At 37.6% G+C, this 13,838-nt stretch overlaps 1 protein-coding gene across 5 annotated transcripts in view; it reads left to right on the top strand.

Moving 5' to 3' along the window:
• Positions 1–13,838, top strand: part of PHKA1 (phosphorylase kinase regulatory subunit alpha 1) — a 136,311-nt gene that overhangs the window by 83,330 nt on the left and 39,143 nt on the right. For all 5 annotated transcript variants that reach the window (XM_061178030.1, XM_061178027.1, XM_061178029.1 and 2 more), the window contains 2 exons: positions 5,688–5,797; positions 6,853–6,997. In XM_061178030.1, the coding sequence (XP_061034013.1) occupies positions 5,688–5,797; positions 6,853–6,997 (255 nt within the window). The remainder of the gene's footprint in view (positions 1–5,687; positions 5,798–6,852; positions 6,998–13,838) is intronic.

Raw genomic sequence — 13,838 nt, 5'->3', positions numbered from 1 at the left:
AACATGGTATATCTCTCCATCTATTTGTATCATCTTTAATTTCTTTCATCAGTGTCTTATAATTTTCTGCATACAGGTCTTTTGTCTCCTTAGGTAGGTTTATTCCTAGGTATTTTATTCTCTTAGTTGCAATGGTAAATGAGAGTGTTTCCTTAATTTCACTTTCAGATTTTTCATCATTAGTATATAGGAATGCAAGAGATTTCTGTGCATTAATTTTGTATCCTGCTACTTTACCAAATTCATTGATTAGCTCTAGTAGTTTTTTGGTAGCATCTTTAGGATTCTCTATGTATAGTGTCATGTCATCTGCAAACAGTGACAGCTTTACTTCTTATTTTCTGATTTGGATTCCTTTTATTTCTTTTTCTTCTCTGATTGCTATGGCAAAAACTTCCAAAACTATGTTGAATAATAGTGGTGAGAGTGTGCATCCTTGTTTTGTTCCTGATCTTAGTGGAAATGGTTTTAGTTTTTCACCACTGAGGACGATCTTGGCTGTGGGTTTGTCACATATGGCCTTTATTATGTTGAGGGAAGCTCCCTCTCTGCCTGCTTTCTGGAGGGTTTTTATCATAAATGGGTGTTGAATTTTGTTGAAAGCTTTCTCTGCATCTATTGAGATGATCATATGGTTTTTCTCCTTCAGATTGTTAATATGGTGTATCACATTGATTGATTTGTGTATGTTGAAGAATCCTTGCATTCCTGGGATAAACCCCACTTGATCATGGTGTATGATCCTTTTAATGTGCTGTTGGATTCTGTTTGCTAGTATTTTGTTGAGGATTTTTGCATCTATGTTCATCAGCGATATTGGCCTGTAGTTTTCTTTCTTTGTGACATCTTTGTCTGGTTTTGGTATCAGGGTGATGGTGGCCTCATAGAATGAGTTTGGGAGTTCCTCCCTCTGCTATATTTTGGAAGAGTTTGAGAAGGAGAGGTGTTAGCTCTTTTCTAAATGTTTCATAGAATTTGCCTGTGAATCCATCTGGTCCTGGGCTTTTGTTTGTTGGAAGATTTTTAATCACAGTTTCAATTTCACTCTTGTGATTGGACTGTTCATATTTTCTATTTCTTCCTGGTTCAGTCTCGGAAGCTTGTGCATTTCTAGGAATTTGTCCATTTTTTCCAGGTTGTCCATTTTATTGGCATAGAGTTGCTTGTAGTAATCTCTCATAATCCCTTGTATTTCTCCAGTGTCAGTTGTTACTTCTCCTTTTGCATTTCTAATTCTATTGATTTGAGTCTTCTCCCTTTTTTTCTTGATGAGTCTGGCTAATGTTTTATCAATTTTGTTTATCTTCTCAAAGAACCAGCTTTTAGTTTTATTGATCTTTGCTATTGTTTCCTTCATTTCTTTTTCATTTATTTCTGATCTGATCTTTATGATTCCTTTCCTTCTGCTAACTTTGGGGTTTTTTTGTTCTTCTTTCTCTAATTGCTTTAGGTGTAAGATTAGGTTGTTTATTTGAGATGTTTTTTGTTTCTTAAGGTAGGATTGTATTGCTATAAACTTCCCTCTTAGAACTGCTTTTGCTGCATCCCAAAGGTTGTGGGTTGTGTTTTCATTGTCCTTTGTTTCTAGGTATTTTTTGATTTCCTCTTTGATTTCGTCAGTGATCTCTTGGTTATTAAGTAGTGTATTGTTAACCTCCATGTATTTGTATTTCTTACAGATTTTTTCCTGTAATTGATATCTAGTTTCATAGCGTTGTGGTCGGAAAAGATACTTGATACGATTTCAATTTTCTTAAACTTACCAAGGCTTGATTTGTGACCCAAGATATGATCTATCCTGGAGAATGTTCCATGAGCACTTGAGAAGAATGTGTATTCTGTTGTTTTTGGATGGAATGTCCTGTAAATTTCAATTAAGTCCATCTTGTTTAATGTATCATTTAAAGCTTGTGTTTCCTTATTAATTTTTGGTCTGGATGATCTGTCCATTGGTGTAAGTGGGGTGTTAAAATCCCCTACTATGATTGTGCTACTGTCAATTTCCCCTTTAATTGCTGTTAGCATTTGCCTTATGTATTGAGGCACTCCTATGTTGGGTGCATAAATATTTACAATTGTTATATCTTCTTCTTGGATTGATCCCTTGACCATTATGTAGTGTCCTTCTTTGTCTCTTGTAATAGTCTTTGTGTTAAAGTCTATTTTGTCTGATATGAGAATTTCTAGTCCAGCTTTCTTTTGATTTCCATTTGCATGGAATAACTTTTTCCATCCCCTCACTTTCAATCTGTATGTGTCCCTACGTCTGAATTGGGTCTCTTGTACACAGCATTTATACAGGTCTTTTTTTTGTATCCGTTCACCCAGTCTATGTCTTTTGGTTGGAGCATTTAATCCATTTACATTTAAGGTAATTATCGATATGTATGTTCCTATTACCATTTTCTTAATTATTTTGGGTTTATGGTTGTAGGTCTTTTCCTTCTCTTGTGTTTCCTGCCTAGAGAAGTTCCTTTAGCATTTGTTGTAAAGCTGGTTTGTTGGTGCTGAATTCTCTTAGCTTTGCTTGTCTGTAAAGCTTTTAATTTCTCCGTCAAATCTGAATGAGATCCTTGCTGGGTAGAGTAATCTTGGTCGTAGGTTTTTCTCTTTCATCACTTTAAATATGTCCTGCCACTCCCTTCTGGCTTGCAGAGTTTCTGCTGAAAGATCAGCTGTTAACCTTATGGGGATTCCTTTATGTGTTACTTGTTGTTTTTCCCTTGCTGCTTTTAATATGTTTTCTTTTTATTTAATTTTTGATACTTTGATTAATATGTGTCTTGGCATGTTTCTCCTTGGATTTATCCTGTATGGGACTCTCTGTGCTTCCTGGACTTGATTAACTATTTCCTTTCCCATATTAGGGAAATTTTCAAATATAATCTCTTCAAATATTTCCTCAGACCCTTTCTTTTTCTCTTCTTCTTCTGGGACCCTATAATTCGAATGTTGGTGCATTTAATGTTGTCCCAGAGGTCTCTGAGACTGTCCTCAATTCTTTTCATTCTTTTTTCTTTATTTTGCTCTGCATTAGTTATTTCCACTATTTTATCTTCCAGGTCACTTATCCGTTCTTCTGCCTCAGTTATTCTGCTATTGATCCCTTCTAGAGAATTTTTAATTTCATTTATTGTGTTGTTCATCTGTTTGTTTGCTCTTTAGTTCTTCTAGGTCCTTGTTAAACGTTTCCTGTATTTATTCTATTTCCAAGGTTGTGGATCCTCTTTACTATCATTATTCTGAATTCTTTTTCAGATAGACTGCCTATTTCCTCTTCATTTGTTAGGTCTGGTGGGTTTTTGCCTTGCTCCTTCATCTGCTGTGTGTTTTTCTGTCTTCTCATTTTGCTTAACTTACTGTGTTTGGGGTCTCCTTTTCTCAGGCTGCAGGTTCGTAGTTCCTGTTGTTTTTGGTGTCTGTCCCCAGTGGCTAAGGTTGGTTCAGTGGGTTGTGTAGGCTTCCTGGTGGAGGGGACTAGTGCCTGTGTTCTGGTGGATGAGGCTGGATCTTGTCTTTCTAGTGAGCAGGTCCACATCTGGTGGTGTGTTTTGGGTTGTCTGTGTCCTTATTATGATTTTAGGCAGCCTGTCTGCTAATGGATGGGGTTGTGTTCCTGTCTTGCTAGTTGTTTGGCATGGGGTGTCCAGCACTGTAGCTTGCTGGTCATTGAGTGAAGCTGGTTCTTGGCGTTGAGATGGAGATCTCTGGGAGATTTTCGCCGTTTGATATTACATGGAGCTGGGAGGTCTCTTGTGGACCAGTGTCCTGAACTTGGCTCTCCCACCTCAGAGGCAGAGCCCTGACGCCTGGCTGGAGCACCAAGAGGCTTTCATCCACACGGCTCAGAATAAAAGGGAGGAAAAATAGAAAGAAAGAAAGAAGATAAAATAAAATAAAGTTATTAAAATACAAAATAAAAAATAATTAAGAAAATTTTTTTTAAATTAATAATAAAAAAAAAACAGACAGGCAGAACCGTAGGACAAATGGTAATAGTTAAGCTATAAAGACAAAATCACACACAGAAGCATACACTTACACACTCACAAAAAGAGAAAAAGGGAAAAATAAATATATATCTTTGCTCCCAAAGTCCACCTCCTCAATTTGGAATGATTCATTGTCTATTCAGCTATTCCTCAGATGCAGGGTACATCAAGTTGATTGTGGAGATATAATCCTCTGCTCCTGAGGCTGCTGGGAGAAATTTCCCTTTCTCTTCTTTGTTCGCACAGCTCCCGGGCTTCAGCTTTGGATTTGGACCTGCCTCTGCGTGTATGTCGCCTGAGGGCGTCTGTTCTTCGCTCAGACAGGACGGGGTTAAAGGAACAGCTGATTTGGGGGCTCTGGCTCACTCAGGCAGGGGTGAGGGAGGGGTACGGATGCGGGGCGAGCCGGCGGCGGCACAGGCCAGCGTGACGTTGCAGCAGCCTGAGGCACACCGTGTGTTCTCCCGGGGAAGTTTTCCCTGGATCACGGGACCCTGGCAGTGGCGGGCTGCACAGGCTTCCGGGAAGGGAGGTGTGGATAGTGACCTGTGCTTGCACACAGGCTTCTTGGTGGCTGCAGCAGCAACCTTAACGTCTCATGCCTGTCTCTGGGGTCCGCGCTGATAGCCGCGGCTCGCGCCCCTCTCTGGAGCTCCTTTAAGCAGCACTCTTAATCCCCTCTCCTCACGCACCAGGAAACAGAGAGGCAGGAGAAAGTCTCTTGCCTCTTCGGCAGCTCCAGACCTTTTCCCGGGCTCCCTCCCGGTCAGCCGTGGCGCAGTAGCCCCTTCAGGCTGTGTTCACGCCGCCAACCCCAGTCCTCTCCCTGCAATCCGACCGAAGCCCAAGCCTCAGCTCCCAGCCCCGGCGGGTGAGCAGACAAGCCTCTCGGGCTGGTGAGTGCTGCTTGGCACCGATCCTCTGTGCGGGAATCTCTCTGCTTTGCCCTCTGCACCCCTGTTGTTGCGCTCTCCTCCGTGGCCCCGAAGCTCCCCACCTCCGCCACCTGCAGTCTCCGCGAAGGGGCTTCCTAGTGTGTGGAAACCTTTCCTCCTTCACAGCTCCCTCCCACTGGGGCGGGTCCCGTCTCTATTCTTTTGCTCTGTTTTTTTCTTTTTTCTTTTACCCTACCCAGGTACATGGGGAGTTTCTTGCCTTTTGGGAGGTCTGAGGTCTTCTGCCACTGTTCTGTAGGAGCTGTTCCACATGTAGATGTATTTCTGATGTATTTGTGGAGACGAAGGGGATCTCCACATCTTACTCTTCTGCCATCTTGAAGCTCCTCTAAACTGATGAGGTTTTTGTTCAGCTTTGTTGAGGCGTAGTTTACCCTGAAAAGTTTTATAATCAGAATAGCTTTTGCACTTTTCATGGGCTTTAAGGAAATTCTGTGAATTTCCTTATGAATATTGATAATAACATTCTATCATTCATAGAACTATTAATTTTTATATGCATGTAGATGATTTAGCTTCTTTATAAGAGCATACATTTCTTTAAGAACAGAGGTAACTGCCTAGTCTTTCTCTTGGAAAGCCCCACAGTGCTTAGTATGGCCCTGTATATGACATGGACACTAATTTTGAGACACAGAGCTTAGTTTGTTCAATGAGGAAGTGTAAACTATTACAAAAATGTTTGCTGATAGGATTTGTGCACTAAAAATACCTTGACCATTTCTTAATTCTATATCAGGATGCAACAGCAGAATGAAACTCAGTGGAAGACCCTACAGACACATGGGAGTCCTTGGAACTTCAAAACTCTATGACATTCGGAAAACTATCTTTACCTTCACTCCACAGGTGGGTGGACTGAGCTTTAATGTGCATTGAGATGAATGGAAATAAAAGAGAAACACTATAGAAATAAAGCATTTAGTGGAGTTGGGACAAGTGTCAGAGTTTCATGGGACCTTGTATATATTAAGTTGCTCAATAAATAGAGTTGGCCAAAAAGTTCGTTCGGGTTTTTCCATAAGATGTTATGGACAAACCCGAACGAACTTTTTGACCAGCCCAATCTTTGTTGGGTTGGACTGAATTGATCTTGAAGCACAGAGCTATGCCAAGTGACTGTGGCTACCAAGAGTAGTCCTGGGTGTTGCAGAAACAGTGATTAAAGATTTTATATATGTTGGAGTACTTTTAAAAGTACTCTTTATTAAAGATTAAAAATAATACTGTATCCTTTATAAACAAAATATAGTCTTTTTTATTCAGCTACTGAATTAAGTGTTCTATTTGTTTTGGGGAAGGGCCCTTTTTACATGCCTAGAAATCTCTGATATCCTCTTCTAAACAAAAATGTCAGTACTGTTTTAGCCATGATTATACACTGTTTATTAGCCTGATGTTTATTACCCATATTATAATAGCAAGCCTTATTATATGTGTGTATAGGAGGATAAACTATTTTCTGAAAAGAAAGCTTAAGCTTTCTTTTGTCATCTTACATCTGAAATAGTGCAACTGAGGTATAGATGAAAGAATAATGGACCATAGATTCTATCTCTGATTTTGCCATTTGCTAGTCATATAACTTTGCTAATCTACTCAGTGTCTCTTGGCCTTATTTTTTTATCTATTAAAAAGGAGAAAAGCCCTCACTGGGTTGTTAGAATTAAATAAAATCATGTACTTGAAAACACTTTGTAAACTATAACACACTAAAAAGGTCCAGAACTACTATATGTACCAGTAAGCCACCAGATACTTTGGGAAGAATTAGGCATTAAATTTGCAGGTATTGTTGCCCCTGTGATATCTTATATACCCTTGTGTATATGTGAGCACTTTGAAATATTATTTGATAGTTGTGAGAGTAAATTATTCTGAACTGTTATTTTCCTTTTTCTCAGTTTATAGACCAGCAACAATTCTACCTGGCTCTGGACAACAAGATGATAGTGGAAATGCTTAGAACAGACCTCTCCTATCTCTGTAGCCGCTGGAGAATGACAGGCCAGCCCACCATCACCTTCCCCATCTCACACAGCATGCTTGGTAAGGACGTATGAGGCAAGGAACGAATGTATTTTTGAAATAAGTCATGTGGTTAGCCCTTCAAAATCATAGAGTCACTGGAAAGCTACTTTTTGTCATTTATTCTTTCAGTAGTTTTTTTAAGCTCTTGTTTTGTGCCAGGCACTTTTCAAAGCACTGGGCATACATGGGGTGAATAAGGCAGATGAGGTTTCTACTCTCACGGAGCTTATGTTTTAGAATAAATATGTAACAAATAAACCAATACACAAGAATATTTCAGGTGGTTTGAGAGCTATAATTCAAGAGATGTAATAGAAGAACTTGTTTGGGACTACTTCAGATAATTGGTTTCTAGGCCAATTTACAGAAACTTTATTAATACGATTCATTTTAAAGACAGTAATACTATATTCTGCATCTGTCTTACTCCAGTGGAGCATCAAGATTTTATAGGTAAGTTCCCAGACTTCTCTTTGCAAGGCTTGCCTAACTGAAGCAATAAAATCTAGCAGGGAAAAGTAAAAAGCCTTTCAGTTTATCTTGCCTTTATTAGCTGGGCTTCCTGACATTGCTTACTTGAAACTGAGTGAAAGGCTTTATTGTTCTCTCAGTTCCTGGAGGACTAGAGCCAATACTGAAGCACTGCTTCCTTTCTGTATCTCTGCTGTTGCTTCCAAAGGCCTGTTTGTACTACCAAAGTACATAGAATTCCTTTTCATTAGAGAAGAATCCTTTGTCATAAATCATTCAAAGTCCAGACAGACTGTTAGGGATTTTGGTCACATCTCTAAAGTGCTTCAAAAGCACAGGAGTTGAGGAAGTAGGGTAGTCTTTCTTCTTTTTGTCTTTCTTCTTTATTTAAAACAATTAACAAGTGCCCACTTAATAACTACTGTGTTCCCAGAACTGTCTTTAGAAAGTATAAAGTCTAATTGGAGAAACAAAGCTAATTCACAAAATTAATAGAAAACAATTCAAGACAGTATATAAAGAAGTACTAAACCATTAGATTAGTATTTTACAGTGACTGATCAAGTTGTCAAAGAAAATTTCTTGACTAGGTGGGACTTATCCAGGCTTTTTGGGATGTGTAGTATTCATATGCGAGGAGAGAAGAAGGAAAGATACTTTAGGTGAGGGAAAAAATACCATGGGTGAAGCCTGGAGGCAGGGATACCCTTGACTTGTGAGTGGACAGTGAAGAGGCCAAGCTGAATAGAGTGGGCCTTTCATGTTGGAGTATAATTATCAACAAAATTGGGTTAGTAAAATGGGGTCAGATTATGAACACCTTGAAAATAAGCAGAGAAATTTAAAACAAATTGTCTCAGAAGTCTGAAGCTATTAAAAGTTTTTGAGCAAGGAGTGATATGATGAAAGTGATATTTAGGGAATATTGATTTAGTGACAGTATACACTGTAGTTAGAAGAATCTGATATCAAGGAAACTAATCCAAGTATGAGGTGATGAGAAGATACACTGGATTGGTGATAGTAAAAATTGAGTGGGAAAGAAGGATACAAGAGTCATTTTAAACACCACCTGCAAGTCAGGTGTTGGCTGACTAGATATGAGATATGAATAAAGATAATGCCAACATTTAGAGAGACTAGGTAAATAATGCTGCCATTGATAAAAGCAGAGAAATTATAAAGGAAGATGCCAGTTGTAAAGGGACATGTTGAGTTTGTAGTGACAAAGAGGTTTCAAAATTGAAATGCCTAATAGTTGGGATGAGATATACAGCCATAGCTTGGGAAGAAGAATAAAATTAAGATCTAGATTTAAGTCACAAAGTTTTGATACTTGGTACATGGTCACACAACAAAAAACAGAAGTATCAATAGCAATAATAACTGCAATGTTTATTGAGCACTTTCTCTGTGCCAGGCACTGAGCTAAGTGCTTTCAGTGCATTATTTTGACATCTCTACAACAACCCTATTCAGGTAGGTACTATTAATAGCCCCCATTTTATAGATGAAGAAGGTGACTCATTGTATAGTCACAAAGCTAGTAAGCAACAGAATCAGGCCTCAAACCAGGTCTGTCAGTCTCCAAAACCTACATTACTAATAGCTATGTATTTTTGTCAGGGAAAACTTTGTGCTGGTGAAATGAGAATGAACATATTAGTGATCACATTAAAATGTGAATTAGTTAAATTCTCATATTAAATACAGATTCCTAAGATAGGTAAAAGCAAAATCTAGCTAGATGCTACTTACAAAAGCTATCCCTAAAATAAAATTGTATGGAAAAACAGAAAATAAAGGAAGACATAAAGATATATCATGTAAATGCTAACAAAAAGAAAGCAATGATGGCAATATTAATATCAAAAATAGCAAATAGAATTCAAGGCACAAATCAGTAAATGGGATATAAAGAATATTTTATATTGATAACAGTTATAGTACATGAAGATGGTGGAACATTTATAAATTTTTATCTACTGAAGAATATCAGTGAAATGCATAAAGCAGATATTTAGGAAAACTTAAGGACAATATGATAAATCCATTGTACAGTCATAGTGGGAAACTATAACATACCTCTATCATAATGTCACAGATCCATTATACAAAATAATTAAAGATATAGAGGATTAACAGACTTGATTTTTGTGTTTATGGGTGTATGTGAAAGTATACCCAGAAAGACAGAATACACAAAGAATGTTTATTTTTTAAAACTAGAAATAATATAGATGATATTGCCAGACATAGCACATAAAACTAATTAAAACAAAAATAATTTCTTAAAAACCTGACCATGAAGGAATTAAAATTTTTGCAAATAATTCTTTGATTAAAGAGGAAATCAAATTTGAAATTATATAGTCTTTTAAAATGAAAAATGATACCACTACTAATCAAAACTTAAGAGATTTGGCCAAAGTCATATTTAGAAATTTTCATATTCTTGAATATTTTCACTTTTGAAAAAAAAAAGAGTTCTGTTTCCAGACAAAAAGGAATAGACTCACTTCTCCCTATTCTTCCTGCTAAGTACAGCTAAAAACCCTGGACATTACTATAATACAAACATAAGAAGACTCTGAAAGTTGGAAAAAAGAAGGGAGACTGGCTAGGGACTTTGAACCTAAGAAATGACACAGCAGTGAATTTCCTGGGTTTTCCTTCTGCCTCATATATCCTGGACTGGGTGCTGGAGAAGTTATCATCCCAGAAACACAAATGGGTACAGATTTTAAAAGGTCCAGGAAAGACCTTCTCCCTCTAGCCAAAGGAACAAGAAAGGGACAGCCTAGCCAGACAGAAAACTTCTAGACAATAAATGTGTTCTAATCTACCCAAATACCACAGAAAAAAACTACAGCCCCATTCCCATCCCTATCAGCGAGGCTGAGTGGGGAACCTAGACTACTGCCTTCACACAGTTGTGAAGAGGTGCCCCTCCCTCCTTAGGGATAGTGTCTGAGAAGAACTAGTGGGGAGCTTAGACTTTCATCTTTACTGAACAGTAGAGGAACTCCTTCCACACCCACCTAGCAGTAACAAGGCAGTGCTCCCTTCCCTGCTGCACAGTATCAGAGGAGACTTGCTGAATCAGAAGATTCAGTAAGATCCACAGTCTTGTAAGATGATACTCCAAATTTCCAGAATACAATACAAAATCACTCATACCAATGCCCAGGAAAATCTCAACTTCAATGAGAAAAGATGATCAACAGATACCAATACCAGGATGACAAAGATGTTGGAATTACAACAAAGATTTCAAGGCAGTCATCATAAAAATACTTTACCAAGCAATTACAACCACACTTTTAAACTTGAAAGTAGGAAGTCTCGGCAAAGAAATTGAAGAGGTGGAGAACCAAATGAAAGTTTTAGAATTGAAAACTATAATAACTGAAATGAAAAACTTACTAGATAGGCTCAGTAGCAGAATGAAGAAAATAGACTGAACTTGAAGATAGAACTATAGAAGTGAACAAGAGTAAAAACAGACTGAAAAATATGAACAGAGCCTCAGACACCTATGGGACTAATAATGAAACATCTAGCATTCATGTTATGAGTCCCAGAAGGACAGGAAAAAGAATATAGGGCTGAAAAAAGTATTCCAACTAATTATGGCTGAAAAAAAATGGCAAAAGGCATAAACCTACAGATTCAAAAAGCTGAGAGAGTCCCAAACAGGAAAAACCCAAAGAAATCCATGCCAAAACATAATGATCAAACTCCTGAAAATTAAAGAAAAAAAAATCCTGAAAGCAGTAAGAGAATGATACATTGTCTATATGGGAAAACAACTAGAATGACAGCAGATCTCATCAAAAACCCTGGAGAACAGAGGAAAGTGGCATAACACTTTTCAAGTGCTTAAAGAAAAGAATTAATAAACTAAGAATTCTGTATCCAGTTAAAATGTACTTGAGGAATAAAGGGAAAAAAGACATTCTCAGGTGAAGCAAAACTAAATGAATTTGTCTGAAGGAGATCTGCTCTAAAAGAATAGCTTAAAGGAAGTTCTTGAAATAAAAAGGAAATAATGCAAGATGGAATGTTGGAACATCAAGCAAGAAAAACAACAGTTGAAAGAGTAAGAATACAGGTAAATACAATAGACTTTCTCCACTTCAATTTTCTAAATTATGTTTGACGTTTGAAGCAAAAATCATAACACTGTCTGATATGGTTCTCAAAGTATGTAGAGGAGATCTTTAATGCAGTTATATATTGGGGGAGGTAAGGGACTGAAAAGGAAATAAGTTTTTTTTCAAGCATAAACATCGTAAAGCAATTATACTCCAATTAAGATGTAAAGATGTAAAGATGTTCTGGAAGTCCTAGCCACGGCAATTAGAGAAGAAAAAGAAATAAAAGGAATACAAATTGGAAAAGAAGAAGTAAAACTGTCACTGTTTGCAGATGACATGATACTATACATAGAGAATCCTAAAACTGCCACCAGAAAACTGCTAGAGCTAATTAATGAATATGGTAAAGTTGCAGGATACAAAATTAATGCACAGAAATCTCTTGCATTCCTATACACTAATGATGAAAAATCTGAAAGAGAAATTATGGAAACACTCCCATTTACCATTGCAACAAAAAGAATAAAATACCTAGGAATAAACCTACCTAGGGAGACAAAAGACCTGTATGCAGAAAACTATAAGACACTGATGAAAGAAATTAAAGATGATACCAACAGATGGAGAGATATACCATGTTCTTGGATTGGAAGAATCAACATTGTGAAATTGACTATACTACCCAAAGCAATCTACAGATTCAATGCAATCCCTATCAAATTACCAATGGCAGTTTTTACAGAGCTAGAACAAATCATCTTAAAATTTGTATGGAGACACAAAAGACCCCGAATAGCCAAAGCAGTCTTGAGGGAAAAAAACGGAGCTGGAGGAATCAGACTCCCTGACTTCAGACTATACTACAAAGCTACAGTAATGAAGACAATATGGTACTGGCACAAAAACAGAAACATAGATCAATGGAACAAGATAGAAAGCCCAGAGATAAACCCACGCACCTATGGTCAACTAATCTATGACAAAGGAGGCAAAGATATACAATGGAGAAAAGACAGTCTCTTCAATAAGTGGTGCTGGGAAAACTGGACAGCTACATGTAAAAGAATGAAATTAGAATACTCCCTAACACCGTACACAAAAATAAACTCAAAATGGATTACAGACCTAAATGTAAGACTGGACACTATAAAACTCTTAGAGGAAAACATAGGAAGAACACTCTTTGACCTAAATCACAGCAAGATCTTTTTTGATCCACCTCCTAGAGTAATGGAAATAAAAACAAAAATAAGCAAATGGGACCTAATGAAACTTCAAAGCTTTTGCACAGCAAAGGAAACCATAAACCAGACGAAAAGACAACCCTCAGAATGGGAGAAAATATTTGCAAACGAATCAACGGACAAAGGATTAATCTCCAAAATATATAAACAGCTCATTCAGCTCAATATTAAAGAAACAAACAACCCAATCCAAATATGGGCAGAAGACCTAAATAGACATTTCTCCAAAGAAGACATACAGACGGCCACGAAGCACATGAAAAGATGCTCAACATCGCTAATTATTAGAGAAATGCAAATCAAAACTACAATGAGGTATCACCTCACACCAGTTAGAATGGGCATCATCAGAAAATCTACAAACAACAAATGCTGGAGAGGGTGTGGAGAAAAGGGAACCCTCTTGCACTGTTGGTGGGAATGTAAATTGATACAGCCACTATGGAGAACAATATGGAGGTTCCTTAAAAAACTAAAAATAGAATTACCATATGACCCAGCAATCCCACTACTGGGCATATACCCAGAGAAAACCATAATTCAAAAAGACACATGCACCCGAATGTTCATTGCAGCACTATTTACAATAGCCAGGTCATGGAAGCAACTTAAATGCCCATCAACAGACGAATGGATAAAGAAGTTGTGGTACATATATACAATGGAATATTACTCAGCCATAAAAAGGAACGAAATTGAGTCATTTGTTGAGACGTGGATGGATCTAGAGACTGTCATACAGAGTGAAGTAAGTCAGAAAGAGAAAAACAAATATCGTATATTAACGCATGTATGTGGAACCTAGAAAAATGGTACAGATGAGCCGGTTTGCAGGGCAGAAGTTGAGACACAGATGTAGAGAACAGACATATGGACACCAAGGGGGGAAAACTGCGGTGGGGTGGGGATGGTGGTGTGCTGAATTGGGCGATTGGGATTGACATGTATACACTGATGTGTATAAAATTGATGACTAATAAGAACCTGCAGTATAAAAAAACAAACAAACAAAACAACTAATACTAAACTTTCATTGGGTTATTT

Source organism: Eubalaena glacialis, chromosome X (assembly GCF_028564815.1).
Source record: "Eubalaena glacialis isolate mEubGla1 chromosome X, mEubGla1.1.hap2.+ XY, whole genome shotgun sequence".
Taxonomy (NCBI): Eukaryota; Metazoa; Chordata; class Mammalia; order Artiodactyla; family Balaenidae; genus Eubalaena; species Eubalaena glacialis.
This window is presented reverse-complemented; position numbering and strand designations above follow the sequence as displayed.